This window comes from Canis lupus, chromosome 17 (genome assembly GCF_011100685.1).
Source record: "Canis lupus familiaris isolate Mischka breed German Shepherd chromosome 17, alternate assembly UU_Cfam_GSD_1.0, whole genome shotgun sequence".
NCBI classification, from domain to species: domain Eukaryota; kingdom Metazoa; phylum Chordata; class Mammalia; order Carnivora; family Canidae; genus Canis; species Canis lupus.
In genome coordinates this window covers 40,485,990-40,504,191 of record NC_049238.1, presented here as the reverse complement: position 1 = coordinate 40,504,191, position 18,202 = coordinate 40,485,990, and the positions used below count along the sequence as shown (strand labels likewise).

At 41.0% G+C, this 18,202-nt stretch overlaps 2 protein-coding genes across 2 annotated transcripts in view; one reads left to right on the top strand and one right to left on the bottom strand.

The window, feature by feature from the left end:
• The window catches only part of TRABD2A (TraB domain containing 2A), a 109,656-nt gene that overhangs the window by 32,278 nt on the left and 59,176 nt on the right, over window positions 1–18,202 (bottom strand). The gene's annotated exons all lie outside the window — the stretch shown is intronic.
• Window positions 1–18,202, top strand: part of DNAH6 (dynein axonemal heavy chain 6) — a 234,851-nt gene that overhangs the window by 210,866 nt on the left and 5,783 nt on the right. Inside the window, exons 71-77 of the mRNA XM_038561598.1 lie at window positions 1,393–1,512; window positions 2,080–2,201; window positions 9,320–9,449; window positions 12,218–12,345; window positions 15,024–15,209; window positions 15,707–15,779; window positions 16,574–16,725. Coding sequence (XP_038417526.1) covers window positions 1,393–1,512; window positions 2,080–2,201; window positions 9,320–9,449; window positions 12,218–12,345; window positions 15,024–15,209; window positions 15,707–15,779; window positions 16,574–16,725 — 911 coding nt within the window. The remainder of the gene's footprint in view (window positions 1–1,392; window positions 1,513–2,079; window positions 2,202–9,319; window positions 9,450–12,217; window positions 12,346–15,023; window positions 15,210–15,706; window positions 15,780–16,573; window positions 16,726–18,202) is intronic.

The following is an 18,202-nucleotide window of genomic DNA, read 5'->3' as shown; positions in this document are numbered from 1 at the left end:
AATTCCCATCCAGCCCCAAGGACCCAAGAGGAGCTTTAACTTAGGCGCAGACTAGATGGACCTACTACAAAGATGTAACTGAACTTTGTGTTCCAAGATTTCCTAGAAGGCAACTGAAGAATATACCCATGAAAATACAGCAGAATCTCTTTCTTCCCTCTTAAAATTGCTAATACAGAGATTTAGCTACTTGACCATCAGCTGTGATATCTACTTCCTCTCCCCTCTCCCTGAGTGGCTAATCCAACAAGACAGACCAAATGTGCTTCAGGGAATATAAGTGTCCCTATAAGAGGTGCAAGTAAAGACAGTGCTCTCTTAGAAATAAATTATGGAGATTCCAAAGACTGAAATAACTTTCTTTCAACCAATCATCTCAGCTTAAAAGAGAATGGAAAACTTTCTTCCTGACATAATGGAAGATATGAAGAGAACAAATGAACATTCCGAGAATTTAGAAGTTGACAATATCAGTATCATAGGTAAAATCCTTCTGGGAACCCTACAGTGGTAAATAATGAAATGTAGCAATGGATCTGGAATTTTCCCAAGGAATTATATCAGCAATAGGTATTATTCCAATGCAGAATAGATATCATTCCTACTTATAATTTTGGGACGACCGTGGAACATGCCGTAAGTAGCTTCTCTGTGAAAAGAGAGAGGGGAAATTAATAAGTTTTAATTCCCCAACATAATTTTTGTGAGGCATTGTCTCTTTCATCTTGGATCTATCTTTCCTTCCTAGCTTAATTTTAATAATTATAATGTATGTATGCAGTTTGAATGTCTTGTTATAAATGTTTTGGTTCCATTTATTTGCAGATCTCAAAAATAGGCAGTATTTTATGTAAAGTGTGTATGTTTTAGAATACTGTGCTCAGTGATGGAATTAAACCCAAAATTAGGGGGTGCCTGGGTGGCTCAGCTGGTTAAACATCTGACTTTGGCTCAGGTCATGATCTCAGGGTCCTGGGATTGAACTCCGCATCAGGCTGAGAGCCTGCATCTCCCTCTCCCTCTGCTGCTCCCCCTGTGCTCTTGCTTGTGCTCTCTCTCTCCAATAAATAAAATCCTTTAAAAATAAAAAGACCCCAAATCAGTAACTTACAGCAAAAAAAGGAAGGAGGAGGAGGAAATATGTAAATAGAGCTCAGTGGCTTTGGTTTTGATTATTTGGGGAAAGCAAAATAATTAGCATAGGGTACATATAGTAGGTTTTTTCCTGCCCTTTAAAAGTTGACTTTTATTCTCTTTAGGGAGTAGTGGTAGGAAACTCTGATATGCTCTTTTCACTTTCAGTTCCAAAAATGTGTACACAAATAAACCTATTAGAATGTGGGTATGCATCTCAATAAAAAAATATGTTTTAAAATGCAAACTCCTTTTCAGGTGAAATTACATATGGCGGGAGAGTTACAGACACCTGGGATCAAAGATGCCTTCGTACAGTCTTAAAAAGGTTCTTTTCTCCTGAAACATTAGAAGAGGATTATAAATATTCAGAATCAGGTGAATGACTTTTCAATATTATGGAAAGGACCTTTTCCCAAGAAGTCATTGACAGCATCTCTCAGTTTTCCATCCAGAAGTTCCTGACATCCAGACATCACAACCTAGTCCTCGTGCCCGCCCACCCCAGCCACATGCTTGACCACCTCCAAAACTAGTTTGGCAGTAAAAACACAAAAATATCTATTGTGTAGTAACCAGTTTGAGGTATTTGTTCTAAAGTGGGTGGTATTCAGTCTAAATATGTTTTCAAAGCTCTATAAATTTGGAGCCCTTACCAAGGCATGGCTATCAGCAGCACATTCCTGGGTTCCCAGAATCTTCTGGAGAGGACACCCTAAAAGGTTAGGATACTAATCACAACTCAAGGCCTCAACAAAAGGCAGAGACCAGGCACAGTATTGAAAGCAAGGAGAGTGAGGAAAGCAAGGAGAGTGGGGAAAACAATACCCTTTTCTGTGGAAGACAGTTGATTAAAGCCACCATCTGAACAGGCAGAGAAGGGCCAAACTTGGTGGTACAAAGTCTAATTGAAACAAATTTGCCCTCTGTGTTTTCAATAAACAGGCATCTATTTTGCACCCTTGGCTGACAGCCTACAAGAGTTCAAGGACTACATTGAAAATCTGCCTTTGATGGATGACCCAGAAATATTTGGAATGCATGAAAATGCCAACCTAGTTTTCCAGGTATGTGGCTTTTTAATCTAAAATCCATTATCATATTGTGTATATAAACCTGAAACATCAATAATCATCTCATTAGTTCCATAAATTATAATATCCTTAAATAAGCAGAGTAAATGTTTGATCTCAACTTCAGCATTTGATTCCAACTTAGCCTGTTCCTTCTGGATCCTTCACAGCACCTAAGATCACCATACATTTTTCCATCACTGGCCATCATCCAGCCTCCTGCCTAGTCCCTAATCTGCCTGCTAGTCCACCTTAACATGGAGATTTGGACGATAATCCAGACAGTCCTTTCTCTTTTGCCCTTTTCTCTCCACACTGGGAAGATCTGTATTATATTACACAAAGGTTTACAAATCCACAGATGATTACGTTGTAAAAGTACGGTAACAAACATCCAAGACAAATAAAACAGTGTTCTTTAAAAGCATGGCTCATCAGCATTACAGTACCAGACCCCAGCAGTAGGTCCAAAGAGCAAACTGGCTAATTTCACTCTTGTAAGATCTTCTGATGCCCCACTTCTGTTACCCACAGTAGTCCAAGTTCCTCAGCATGGCGCCTGAGGCTCCTCCATTATCTAGGTATTACATACCTTTCCAGTTTATTCATCTGCCATGGCCAGGCATCTGTGGATGAACCAAAGCCATGAAATAAGGTCTGTCCCTTAGGTCCTGGAATACTATAAAGGTTGGATATTAAGTCTTGCTCACAAGGCTGAAGGGAATCATCTTCCTTTTCAACTTAAATTTTGCCCATAGAAGCATTAGAGGGTGATATCTACCTAGACATCAATGAATCTGCAGGAAACAACAGTAGAACTTCCAGAAAAACTCCAGGAGGTCAGTGCTCTACCACCTTATGTCATGGTTCTCTACCATTAAAAATTGCTTTGCTTTTTAGTGAGGGGTTAATAATATTTTGTTTTTCATTATTCTACTTTCGGGAAGAGAGTTGGCCAAACCAAGTGTTAATATTCACTCATATCTGATTGTTTGCTCTGGAGTGGGTGGGGCACATGGGGCGAGGGATGAAAGAAGGGAAAGGGCAGTGTACACATAGTAAGCCTGGCTGTATCCTGTGAGAAATATGGCACTGCTGGTAGAGGTAACACTCTTGGCAATGTGCACAGTAGTTCTGTGTTTTCCACTGGTTCACAATGACTGAGAATGAGACAGCAGGCATATAGTGAGCACTGTGGTATGTTTTTCCGTCTAGCCTCCCTTTCTCCACTTTTCTGGTATACTATATGCCCTACTCCCATCTCTTCCCTTTGGGCTAACAGCCCCTTCCTCATTCCATGAAATTCTGGTAAGACTCCCTTACCTTCAGAGGTGGGTATGTGACTCAGGCCTGGCCAAAGGCAGCATTTCATCACCTGGCCACTCAAATTGGTCCAAGGAGCAGGTACATGGACTATGTTGAATGAGAGAGAATTCTTCCCTAAGATATACTATATACAGATTCTAGGATTAGGGGAGGACTTTCTCTTTCCTTTGGAATCACTGACTAGGATACTGTATATCTATAGCTGTCTGTGGCCTTATCATTGACACTCAACCCATTCCCTCTATCACATGAAAGAAGCTCATCTGATGTAGGAAAGAATGAGAGAAACAATCAAACATGTACCAGAGAGAAAACATTAGATCCATTCATGCCTAGGACCCATGTGACTTGTGTTCTCTTCTTCCCAGTGTATGAGCCAACAGATTTCTTTTCTTTGATTAGCCGGTTTAGGTTAGCTAATCCTGCCTGTCATCAATAGAGTCTTTACACAAAAGATATAAATGATTCCTTCCTCAGCCCAAACTATACTTACATAGATGCTTAGTAGGAACTAGTAAAGACAACTGGACCTTGACCTGTGCACATCAGTTGGAGATACAAGGCAGAAATTCCCTCCTAAGGTAATAATGAGCAGAAGTCAAGGGCCATCTGTATAGATTGTCTGCACTAACAGATACCTCTTAACTCTGTTCTTATTAGAGGCTTAATAAATGGAAAGAAAAAAAACAGCAGAGGCTGAGTAAATAGCGAGAAAATATAGGATAAAAGATTAGAAAACACTATCCAGAAGATACAGACTTGCCCTCTGTAAATCACCTGCTGCAAATAAATAAATAAATAAATAAATAAATAGATAGATAGATAGATAGATAGATAGATAGATAGATAGATAGATAAATGTGTTTCGGCATCTGCGATAGGGTAGAAGACACAGCCTGTATGAAAGAAAAAAGCAAGAATTTGAGAACAAGTTGACATGTATATATGAAGGATGCCAGGGGATATGTAAGAATGAAGTCTTTCAAGGAAACTAGAACTACCACAGCAGAAGTAAAAACTACTCTGGAGGCTTAAAGACCAGGACTAGTATATAGATCACCACACATGTGATATAGGGGACAAACCTGAGCTTTCCATAATGGAGATTAAAATGTCCAGAAATAGAAAACGATGAGAGATGATAATAGATACGGAAGATAGTGCAAGGAGATTCAACAAAACAAAAAACAAACAATTTTTTGTTCTGTTGAAAGAAAAAAATACTGAAGCTATGCTTGTACATATTCTGGCAGAACTACAATAAAAAAAAAAAAAAAAAGCTCATGGTAGCATCTAGCCCACCCTATCGCCAGCCTCCTCCCAAAAGTGTAGATGAGCTACTATATTAGTCAGGATGGACTTGGTTATGCTGCAGTAAGAAAAGTACTCAAATCCCAATTGCTTAATCCACCAACAACTATATTGGCAGGTTGACAAAAAGGCTCTTCTCCACACAACCATGCAAGAACCCAATTTAAAAAAAGAAGAAGAACCCAATCTAACAGAAGCACTATTATATTGTAGTTGCCTTATCTAGAACAGATGGCCCCTTCATTCATAGCAGCATAGGAAGAGAAAGACTAGAGAATTATTCATAGGCTTTTCACTACCTCAGATACACAGTCCACCTTTCATTGGCCAGATTAGTCACATGGCCCACCTATCTGCAAGTGTACAAGAAAGCGTAATCTTTGCTAGGAGAAGAGAACTGTAAATGGTTGCTCACTGTATCTAAGTCAGTTACTATCATAGGAAATAATACCAGACTGGCTGTACTAAATGTCTCAGGACTCTTTCATCCAATCAAGAAGTCAAGAACTAAAATAGAAAAAGTCATATTAATGGCTGGCACTAAGCAAGGACACCAAACTATTTAACTATAGCATTAAGTAAATATTTCATATATGTATTTAGGGCCTAATGAATATGTCAAAAGTCATATCTGAAAGAATGTCTATCATGTAAAATATAATTTTAACAATCAAGATCTAAAATCCCAAGTTCTGAGCCCCTCTCTCAGGTAAGTATATGATAAGTGTTATGACTGAGGTTTCAAAGCCAAGGACTAGAGATTGATGAAGGATAGATTTGGAAGATCTTAGACAATATCACAGAACATCCCATCACCCATTCCAGATATATTCTTGCAAAGGCATCTAAACATGAAGAACTAAAAGAATTACCTTCCCAAGACCTGTGTGAAAAGTACATAAGGTTTCCAACAAATAAATGAAAAAGATCCTATGTTTCTGAATAGAAAAAAATCTAGAAAAAAATCAGAATATTTAGCTAACCTTAGAATAGGAATTTCTAAGCACCAAAAAGCAACAGAAAATAAATCAAATTAGAAAAAGCCAATAGATGTTACTATATGAAAAACATCATGAGAAAATTAAAAGACATGACCAAGCAAAACATTTTTGAAACAACAAAAAAGAAACCTGAGAAAAAGTTAACTATCCACATGTGGAACATTTCCTAGGAGAGACCACATGTGAGACCACAATTTAAAGTAATAATAGGTTTTAAAAGATAGATATCATACAAAGTATCTTCTCTAACCACAATGAAATAAAGTTAGAAATCAATAAAACTTTATAGTAAGCAAAACAGGGGAGAACTGGCAGAAAGACAGACATATAGACCAATGGAATAGAACAAAAGAGTCCAGAAATAAACCTTCACATAAATGATCAAATGATTTCTGACAAGGGGAAAGCACAATCTTTTCACCAAATGTTGCTGAAAGAACTGGATGCAAAAGAATAAAGTAGGACCCTTAACTAACACCATATGCAAAATTAACTTGATGGAAAAAGATCCAAATGTAAGTCCTAAAACAATAAAACTCTTAGAAGAAAACATAGGAAAAAAGCTTAATTAAAAAAAAAAAAGAAAAGAAAAGAAAGAAAAGCTTCATGACCTTGAATTTGGCAATGATTTTTTTTTTGCAATGATTTTTTGACCATGACACCATAAAAACAAGTAACAAAAGAAAGAACAGACAAATTGGATTTCATAAAAAGTTCTTAATTTTCTACATTTAAAGACACTATCAAAAAAAAGACTATAAACAGAGTAAAAAAGTAACCTACAGAATAGGAGAAAATATTTGCAAATCCTACACCTGATAAGGGGTTGATATCCAGAATATTAGAGAACTCCTAAAACTCAACAACAACAAAAAACAAACAACCTGATTCAAAGATGGGCAAGGACTTAGTAAACATTTCTCCAAAGATGATCTACAGTCAATAAGCACATGAAAAGATGCTTGACATCACCAATCATAGTTAAATGCAAATCAAAACTGCAATGAGATACAACATCACACCCATTAGGATAGCTACTATCAAAATAACAAAACAAGTGTTGGTAAGGATGTGGAGAAATTGGAATCCTTGTGTACTGTTGGTGGGGACATAAAGTGCTACAGCCACTGAGGAAAACAGGATAGGATTCCTCAAAAAAATTAAAAATAGAATTCAGGGGTGCCTGAGTGGCTCAACTGGTTAAGCATCTGCCTTCAGCTCAGGTCATGATCTCAGGGTCCTGTGATAGAGCCCAACATGGGGCTCCCTGCTCAGCAGGGAGTCTGCTTCTCCCTCTCCCTCTGCCCTTTTTTAAGATTTTTTAAGCAAAGATATTAATTCTTGCAAAGATAAAGATAGGTCCTCTGAAACACTACTATTGGGAGTATAAATCAGTACAGTGCTTTTAGAAATCAATGTAAAAATATCCAGTTTAAATATATTCTTTTGGAATATATCATTTAAAGAATTTCAAATATAGTGGATGAGATTCATTATAGATACTCTATTCACAGAGTTCTACAAGATCAAAAAACAAGAAATGTCAAAAAAAAGTAGATTAATAACTCTATTATGATGCATTCATACCACCAAGTATCACACAGTCATTTAAAGCATGATTCGTGAAGATTTTCAGTGATATGAGAAAAATATTCATGAAATTGAAAAAGAATGAATACTACAAAAATTGTATGTGCTCATTTTTTTTAAATTAGATGCACATAAAAGAGAAAATGTCCAACTGGGGATACAGTTACAAATATCTCTGGAAAGCAGGATCACAAATTTTTTTTTAAGATTTTATTTATTTATTCATGAGAGACACAGAGAGAGAGGCAGAAATATAGGCAGAGGCAGAAGCAGACTCCCTATGAGGAGGCCAATGTGGGACTCCATCCCAGGACCCCAGGATCACACCCTGAGCCAAAGGCAGCGCTCAATGGGTAAGCCACCCAAGCATCCCAAGAATATTTTTTTATGCTTTTCTGTATTTTCTAAATTTTCTATAATAAGCCATACTACTTCTCTAATTGAAAAAAAAAGTCACTGGGACACCTGGGTGGCTGGGCGGTTGAGCCTTTGGCTCAGGGTATGATCCTGGGGTCCCGGGATCAAGCCCTGCATTGGGCTTCCTGCATGGAGCCTGCTTCTCACTCTGCCTATGTCTCTGCCTCTCTCTCTGTGTGTTTCTCATGAATAAATAAATAAAATCTTTAGAAAAAAAGAAAAAAGTCATTTAAATAAAAGCATGTTTCAAAAGAGCATTCTCATTATTGCTTCTTCATTTTTATAAACTTTTAAATGATTAGCTAAAAAAAATCAATTTTATTAGGGTTAAATATATATAACATAAAACTTACCCTTTAGCCATTTTTAAGTATACAGTTTGGTGGCATTAAGAACATTCACATTATTGTTCAACCAAAAATGTTTAAATATAACTGACCACCATGTACAATGACCCTTGTACAGCACAGGTTTGAACCATGTGTTCATTTGTACACGTTTTTTTTTCAATAAATACAGTACTATAAATGTATTTTCTCTTATTTTCTTTTAAGATTTTATTTATTTGAGTGGGGTAGGAGCACAGAAGGGAGAGAAGCAGATTCCCTGCTGAACAGGGACCCTGGGAGTATGACTTGAGCCCAAAGCAGATGCATACCCGATTGAGCCACCCAGGTGTCCATATGATTTTCTTACTAACATTTTCTTTTTTTCAGCTTACTTTAAGAATATAGCATATAATACATATACAAAATGTGTGTTAATCAACTGTTATTGCTAAGGCTTCTTATCAACAGTAGGCTATTAGTGGTTATGTTTGTTTTTTTTTAAAAAAGATTTTATTTATTTATTCATGACAGACACAGAGAGAGACAGAGAGGCAGAGACACAAGCAGAGGGAGAAGCAGGTTCCATGCAGGGAGCCCGATGTGGGACTCAATCTCGGGACTCCAGGATCACACCCTGGGCCGAAGGCAGGCGCCAAACCGCTGAGCCACCCAAAAATCCCCCAGTGGTTATGTTTTTGAAGAATCAAGTTATACATGGATTTTCGACTATGTGACCAGGAGGGGCAATCCTCCTTACCCCTGCATTGTTCAAGGGTCACCTGTACTGTGCATTTCCAATGAGCACATTTTACCAATTCTATCTTCAACATAAAAATTTCTTTTTTGGGATCCCTGGGTGGCGCAGCGGTTTGGCGCCTGCCTTTGGCCCAGGGCGCGATCCTGGAGACCCGGGATCGAATCCCACGTCGGGCTTCCGGTGCATGGAGCCTGCTTCTCCCTCTGCCTGTGTCTCTGCCTCTCTCTCTCTCTCTCTCTGTGACTATCATGAATAAATAAAAAAAAATTAAAAAAAAATTTCTTTTTTGACAATTGCCATTATTTTTATAAGTAAACTGTGCTGCAAATTATTTTCTAAGAATCTGAGTCTTCACTGTTCTGTCCCTTCCTACCATTACAGTACAAAGAGACCAACACTTTAATCAACACCATACTTGAGGTTCAGCCAAGGTCATCTTCTGGTGGAGAGGGAAAAAGCAATGATGAAATTGTCCAAGAACTTGTTGCTTCAGTCCAGACCAGAGTTCCAGGTAATAAATAATCCCTGGCTTCTGTATATCATAACTTTAAGGAATAAACTCAGAAAGCTGAGTGATGAGCAGGTCTCCAAATCTGCTTTATTATATACACCTTTGTTTATGTAGAGAGCACTTCTTTTTTTTTTTTTAGATTTATTTATTTATTTATTTATTTATTTATTTATTTATTTATTTATTTATGATAGACATAGAGAGAAAGAGAGAGAGGCAGAGACACAGGAAGAGGGAGAAGCAGGCTCCATGCTGGGAGCCTGACGTGGGACTTGATCCCGGGACTCCAGGATCGCACCCTGGGCCAAAGGCAGGCGCTAAACCACTGAGCCACCCAGGGATCCCCTGTAGCAAGCACTTCTGACATGGAGCTCTCCACTTATAGACTGGAGGCCATGAGCACCTCAACAACCGAACTGCCGGAAGCATTAGGAGCAAGTTGGTTTCTAGCCCCATGTAACTTTAACAGACTTTTTCTTGAGCTTCCTAGTGTCTCTAGACCTGTGCTGCCCAAGAGAGTAGCCACTAGCCACATGTGGCTACTTAAATATAATAAGTAAAATTTAAAATTCATATCCTCAGGTGCACTAGCCACATTTTGAGTGCTACTATATTGGACAACACAGAAAACATTTCCATTATTGTAAAATGTTCCATTAGACAGCCCTGCTCTAGAATCTGTTTCATTTTTTTTCTAGATTCAAGAAAAATGGCTAAATTAATATCACTTTGTTTTCTGGTGAGTTAAGGAATCTTCCCAATTGATGAAAGATCTACTTTCACACTTTTCTTAGAATGACTGTAGATTTACATTTCTTAGTGTATTATAAAAGTAAACTGCTTCTTTCTCACACTTTTGACACCAAACATGGGCTTTTCCCTTACATTAAGCAGTTCTCCAAATCTCTGGACACCAACTGAGTATCCTAGAGTCCAACTACGATGCTAACCAACCAGGGTTAGCACAGACCCCACAGGTTAAGGGCTCAATCCCACAAACCTGCCCTCCACTTCAGATGCTAATCTCAAGTCCCAAGTTGTGGCCTATACCTCTGACCAACTGGCAATAATTTTCGGGTTCCCACAGCACCCTTCTTAGGTTTATAATTTGCTAGAATGGTTCACAAAACTCAGGGGAAAATATTTACATATAAATAATAAAGGTACAGATAAACAACCACAAGAAGAGATGTACAGGACAAGGTCTAGAAGAGTCCAAGTGCAGGAGCTTCTGTCTCCACGGAGTTAGGGTGCACTGCCCTTCTAGCACATGGAAGCTCTCCAAACCCCTCCAGTTACGGTTTTTATGGAGGCTTCATTATTAGACAGGATTGATTAAACTGTTAGCCATTAGTGATTAACTCAATCTCTAGCCCCTCTCCCTTCTCCCAAGAGGTCAGTCGGAACTGTTGAAAGTTCCAACAGTCTAATCACATGGTTGGTCCCCCTGACAACAAGCCCCCTACCCTTACAGGCTTTCCAAAGCCACCTCATTAACAAAAACTCAGGTTTATGTTATGAATAATGAAAGATGCTCCTTTTACCTTTAACACTCAGAAGCTATTTCATGAGCCGGGGCCAAACCCAAATATTAAAAATGAAAAAAGAAATGATGCTCCTATCACTCTTATTACTTAGGAAATTACAAAGGTTTTGGGGGCTCCAGCCAGAATGAACCAGGGACAAAGACCAAAATATATATTTCTTATTATGTCACCATACCACAGACAATCTTGCCAATCCTCCCAAGACCCCCAGAAGAAAAGCCCTGTGTGACCTCGGAAGCAAGTCAACTCCTCCCAAGACAGGCCCTCAAAAGAATGCCTCCTGAGTAGAGGGGTCTGTTGATGTTGATGTAAACTTAGTTTAGGAAGCAATTTTTAACAAATATAAGATGGAGGGCTGGGTAGAAAGGGATGCCTAGGCAGATAGCTGGCTGGAATACCGTGTATTCGGTTCACGGAGTTCCACTGACACCCATATTTTTCTCTCCGAGCTTAATAAGGCTTATCCTTTCAGTGTGAAATAAATGATGCAATCTGCTGAAGCTAAGGGAACAGGGATATGACTAGTTCAATAAAAGAAGTGAGGGTTTGGAATAGCCTGTGAGGAGCTAATAGGAGACCGGGGACACGTAAGCACAGCACTGGGGACCTGAGCCTAGACCAAGCCACACTGCTGTATGATTCTTCTAGAGCAGTGAAAATGTGAATTCAGAAGGAATTTGGTACATGTACTTCAGAGCCACTCACTAACACCTTACTCAGACATGCAGGGAAAATGCTGGTCCTTCATTTTTTTATAGCTCATGTGAGCCTCCATTTGCTAGCCTGTAGAGAAAAGAAAGAGCAAAACTTTCGATTCAGCTTGAACCATGGGTCTAATAACTGAGTAAGTCCCTCTGAATAATGCTCAGTAACAAGAAAAATGCTACATTTGCCTCATCCCTCGTTCTCCACCCCCCCAAACCCCTCATCTCTGAGATGCGATGCAGGCATGCAGGGAAGAGGGGGGGGTCCATACCTGCATGGCAGAGACGACTCAGGGTCCCTAGCACCTCTGGTCTCAGGGATGGCCCTCATCTACCAGGTAGCTGCTTGTCCTGCTGGCATTTGCCACCAAGGTCTGCATGGCCTGACCCCCATTCAGCCGAGGCCCAGACACGAAGCTGGTTTTGTAAAAGTTAAGGTAAGTGCATTACAGTAGCAATGTTATGAGGACAGAAATCGGTGATAATCAATCTGAGGAATCAGCTGTGTGTGTTTCAGAAACACTAGAAATGGAGACTGCATCTGAGAGCCTTTTCGTAAAGGATCCTCAAGGACGCCTTAACTCCTTGACTACCGTTCTTGGACAAGAAGTGGACCGCTTTAACAGGCTACTGAAGTTAATACATGTATGAGCGCTCGCTGCCAGCACAGCTGCTGGGTACCAAAGCTTTGTAGAGAAGCCTGTTGTCATAAGAATTTTCCATTTCCACTCCTTCCACATTTCTGTTTGGATATACTAACAACTCTTCAAACACAACTAGTCTAAAATTGAATTGACCCTCATCTGACAAGTCTGTTCCCCTTCTCTAATAATGCCTCCATCAGTATATGCTGCAGATCCCAGTGTCCTTGTTACCCTATCTCGATGTATCTAATCAGCTGTATACCCGGGTCTGCAGGCCAGGTGGTCAGCTCAGGGCTTATCACTACTGAAAAAGCCAGGATAGAGATTAAACTACTATGATAAAGACCTCCAAATACAATGATCAAACAAGATAAAAATTCACTTCCATCTCAGCTAACAGCCCAGAGGAATCCCTATAGGACGGGTAGTTAATCTTGCTTTATGAGCTCATCTAGGGATCCCAGCTGGAGGGCTGGCTCTTCAGCCTCAACAGATAGCTTGTATCTCTGAGCCTATGGTGGCTGCTCCTATTGTCCCCTTTGGCTAGCCAGGGGACAGGGGAAAAAAAGGCTGAGAAAAAGCATGTTCTGCATAAAAATACGACCCAGAAATTGCATACATTTTTTTTTTTTGCTTGTACCCTATTAGCCAAAATTTGGTAACATGGCCATACACCAGCTGCAAGGGTGGAGGGAAATATAGTCTCTATATCGGATTGCTATGTGCCCAGCTAAAATTAAGGGAGTACCACTATTCAGAGGACAGACATTGATGCTGCTCATTTTCGCCTCCTCCACATCATGACCTTTTCACCTCCCTGAAGATGAACAAATCCAAATGTTGCTTCCTCCAAAAAATCTTCCTGACACACCAGCCTGTCCCTCCACCATCAGATAACTTACAAGCCCCTCACCGCTCCTTCATTTCAGGTGTCTATCACTGTACCTTGCACATTACTTTGTAATTACCCCTCCACAAGGATGGCTCCCCCATTAGACAATGAACTTCTTGAAGAAAAGGAAACTAGTATAGTAGTCATCTTTGTTTCCCTAGTCCCTAACATATACTAAATCTTTACGAATATTTGAATGCACGAGTGAATGAGAGTGGCTCTCAAATCTCCTCATGGACCCTTCTGGTCAAACATCACTCTCCCAATAATGGAGGAATTCTCCTACAGGAAGGGGAAGAGTGAGGAGTCCAGGAAGCAGCAGCCTGCAAGGCAATGGGGAGTCAGCAGAGCACTCCTATCTGAGGCAGGGGTGGTGGACCCTCACTGCCACCCCCCACCCCTACCTCTGCCCAGTCCTGCCCTGACTCTGTCTCAGCCTCACCTTCACTTCACCATGGTAGCAATAAGAAAGGGGAAGGAAGGTAGGGGCACCCAGGGGAGCCCATTCTCCTCCCTTTAGTTAGAACTATGAGACAGGGCAGTTCCTGGGAGAGACGAGGCCACCCTGTCAGTCAGGCTTCTCACCACAGAGAACATTGGGAAGGGTGCTTTCTCCCCCTGCACACAGCATGTGTTAACTGCCTCCTCTGGGAGATTCGGCCACAAGGTGACATCTATTTTAAGCAGACCTAGAAGACCCTACCTGTCTAATCCCCCTCTGCAACTTAAGCATTCTCCCAGCATTTTATGCAAGTCTTCTGTTCCTTCTTCCATTTTCGGTATCTAAGGTGGTATACGGCCTTGGCTCTAGCCGAGAGCCTCCTTGCCCTCTGATGCAGCAAAGGGCTCCTCACATCCTAAGGGCGATCTAACTAAAACTCTATGTTTTCATACCACTGCCTCTTGCGAAGAGAGGCAGGGAGGTGGGTAGGAAGGCTGACTAACCTTGTTCATCCACATGTGGCCTATCTCCAGAATTATATGGTCCTGGACCTTATTTTGTTTTTTGAAATCAACATAAATTTGGCCTCTAACATCTTTCTATAATATCTTCCCAGTAGATGGCAGTAGTTTTCACAAAACTGGAACCCACACAGGCCATACCAATCTATATGCCCTGCCTTCATCTTTAGCCACGCGGCAAATATTACCCTGTATTTCTCATAGCTGCTGCCAGCCCGGCACCTTCCAGGACTACTGCCTGCCTCTGATTTCTGTTGTGCTGAGGGGAGGAGGGAAAGGGGAATGTCTTAAGGAAGTGTTTCCAGTTCAAGGAGACTCTCTCTGGTACCAACTGAGAAAGACTGGTCTTATCTAAGAATCTTCCCTCTCTGCTATAACTTCAGAGGCCATGGGCAGCCCCTGGGCAGAGTTAGCCAGTGGCATGAGGTAGTTCTCATCGCCACCACCATGGTTCCCAAATAACTAATCATCAGGCCCATTTTTCTTTAGCCCGAAGGAGAGCTATTCAGTGGCATTTCTTGAAACCACTTCTCTAGGCTTCAAGGGCTATTTCTCCTCCTTCCCCTCTTCCCACTTCATTGGATTCTACTATTAACCACCTGAACAGCTCCCCACCCCAGGTCTCACACCCCTATAGTCATGTGTTGTAAACATGGATGAAAGACTAGAGGGTGTGGCCCAGCAGACAGGTGCAGAGAGGGTGGAACCCAGCAAGGGGCCCCTTCAACCAAAGGCAGTACCTGCCACCACAAAGAAGTGGCACTCACTTGATGATTACATCTGTGAAAGGCACCCTCTCCCCACCCCTGTTCTTGTTCTTTCAGACTTCTCTGGAAACACTCAACAAAGCCATTGCTGGCCTTGTAGTGATGTCTGAGGAAATGGAGAAGGTATACAACAGTTTCCTCAACAACCAGGTTCCTTCTCTCTGGTCCAGCACAGCCTACCCATCCCTGAAGCCTCTGGGATCATGGGTCAAAGACCTTATCCTGAGGACTGCATTTGTGGATGTAAGAAAAGTCACTTCTTTGGGGTTTGATGACCATGGTAGACCTCAAGGTCCTTAGGAAGCCCTAGCTAACGAAAACACTAACAACTGTTGAGGGATCATCTAAGCCCAAAGAAACTTCAATCAATTTGAAAGCCATGCTCGTTACAATGTACTTTGCCCTGGGCCCTTATCCCCACATCCTGTTTTGTTTTCAGATCTAGTTCCTGGGACCCCACTGTGAGGTCCAGAACCAATCTGACAGGAGTCCAAACTGCCAGGTGTGACCTTGCTGTGGTCTACCGTCTTCCACAGCCCCTATAATAACCAGGTTCTGGACCTATAGTCAGGCTGCTGGGTGAGGAAGGGGGACACGCAGGCAGTGAGAATGGGGCTGGTGACCAACTCAGCTCGTTGAACTTCTGTCTCCTGAGAGGCCCTCCAAAATATGGCTTTGATTTAAATAACAAACTCCATTACAGAAAAACAATACATTATGATATAATGTTTCTCCTTTAGTTGTGGCTCAAAAGAGGGCAGCCTAAGTCCTTCTGGATCTCTGGTTTCTTCTTTCCTCAAGGATTTCTAACAGGTAATTAACAATGCTTTCCCCAGAAAAAGCCCACAGAAAACACCATGATTTGTCACATACTGGGTTTCCAGGAATTGGGGAAAAGGCATGACTGTTAATGACCTAACCGTGGATAGTTGATTATAGGGCAGTTCAGTGAGGCTCTGCTCTTCCTCACTTGCTGGGGAAAAGGATGGCAGAAATAGCAGATGTTCCCCTACAACCTAATCCCTGCCTCTCTCCGCCATGCCAGTGTGAGCACTGCTGCTGCTGTGAATGTCCACAGCATACCCCATTCCCCTTGCAACCCAGGCTCAAAGGCACCACCAGCTTGCCACCTACTCCAGCCCCACCTCAGAACAGCTCCCTTCCCTCTACAAAATATTCCTTCCGTCCTTCCATCAGCCCTTCCATTTAGCCCTCACTCCAGCTAGAGTCCTTAATCTGTCTTTAGAATCTGTCTTGTTCTGAATCCCTTATAACAAGCCCATGCAAGACAAGCTGAGCAGGATTCTGAAGTTAGAGAGATTGGGCTCTAGAACTCCTGCACTGGCTTATCTCCCTCACTGCAGAGCAGTGCACTGGAGACGTGGCCTACTTCCCTCTTCCGAGCCCTGCCATGGCTCCACCCCTCCCAACATCCCCTCAGGCTTCCTCTCTCATGAACAAATCCAGAATAAGGTACTAATGGTTGAGACTTCAAGATGGAGAGGAAACTCTCAAATGCTAGAGCAGTCTAATTGAGGCAAGCGGAGACCATGTTTGAGAAGCGGCAGCTGTTTGAAGGACCCAGATTTCTGGTTTTCATATTTCAGGAACTCTTCAAAATCATGCTCGGAAATACAATTTGCCTATAGATGAGCTGAGTTTCAACTACAACATCATTCCTACCTATCGAGATCAAGCAGCAGTTATAGAAGCTGCCAGGACAGTGCAGTTTGGACAAGAACTGCCCATGGACTTGGAGGTATTGTCCCCAGACTACTGTTACAGCAAAGCAGCTCTGTCCCACTGTCATTTGACATCTCAGCCAACCTCCCCTGCCCTGCTGCTCCCACATGCAGGAGCATGAGAAGCAGGACAAGATTCACAGCCCTCAAACAAACTCCCCAGTCTACCAATGCCTACATGGGAACTGTTTAGTCTGATTTGTAGAGATTTTTTTTTTTTTTTTAAGTAACACTGTTTTTTTTTTGTTTTTTTTGTTTTTTTTTTTGATACCTATAGCAACTTTCTCTTCTTATGGGTAAAGAGGTTAAATATATAAGGATTTTAGCAACATGTTAAAAACAAAGGTTTTAGAATCAGGCAGGCCTGAAGTTAAATTCTGACTTTCCCCTTTGCCATCTGTGTGCTAGAGCAATGACTAACACATCTGCATCTCAGCATTCTCATCTGTAAAATGGGGCTGATAGCACCAACCTCAAAATTGTAATGCAGTGTAAATGAACCAGCACATAATGTTCCTACAATAAATATTATTATAGGCTGAATTTATTTACCATTCTTTCAACTGCCTCCTAGCAGAAGTGATATACTAACTTCATACATTATTGAACCATAAATGCATGATGTAACTAATAGGAATGCACTAAGAAAGCAGTTTAAACCCTGCTTACATAGTTTACTCCTGCTAGAGCATAAGTTCTCAAAGTATGGTTCCAATACCAGGAGCACTGGCATCACCTGGGAACTTATTAGAAATGCAGATTCCAAGGACCCATTCTAGATCTACTAAATCAGAAACTCAGGGCTGGGACCCAGAAATCTATACTGTAACAAGTCCTACATGGGGTTCTTAGCTCACTAAAGTTTGAAAAACACTGCTCTAGAATAATTTTCAACCTTGACTGCAGGTTAGAATCACCTGTGGAGCTTTTTAAAACTCCCAGTGCCCAGACTACACTGCAGTTACATCAAAATCACCCCAATTTCATTAGGCATCATTATTTTCCAAAGCTCCTCTGGTGATTTCAGTGTACAGCCAGGGATGAGACCCACTCCTGCCAACCTGAGCTGCCCAGCTTTGATGCACTGAGAAAATACTGATGGGGGAGTGGAGCTCTGCCTCAAAGCATCTATCCACACTAGTGAGCCTTATAAATATAATCAAAGACCTGCTCCAGATTGCTTTTTCCAAGAAAGTGTTCACTTACCAATCAGCATAATTGTGGTAAATGGCTTTACCAAACTTTCCTTAAAATATCCTGGCATCAGTTAGTAGAAATTGCTCCTGCATAATTCTATCCATTCCACTCAGATCTGATTGATCTATGCTTTGCTCTCACAAGCAAAAACTTACAAAGACCAAACTGATCCAATATTCATGGCTTACTTATGAAATACTATAATATCCCATGCCTCTTCCTTACCTGTATTTAAAATGACAATAAAAGGGTTATATTTTTAAGGAAATACATTTTAGCATCAAAATACTTTTTAAA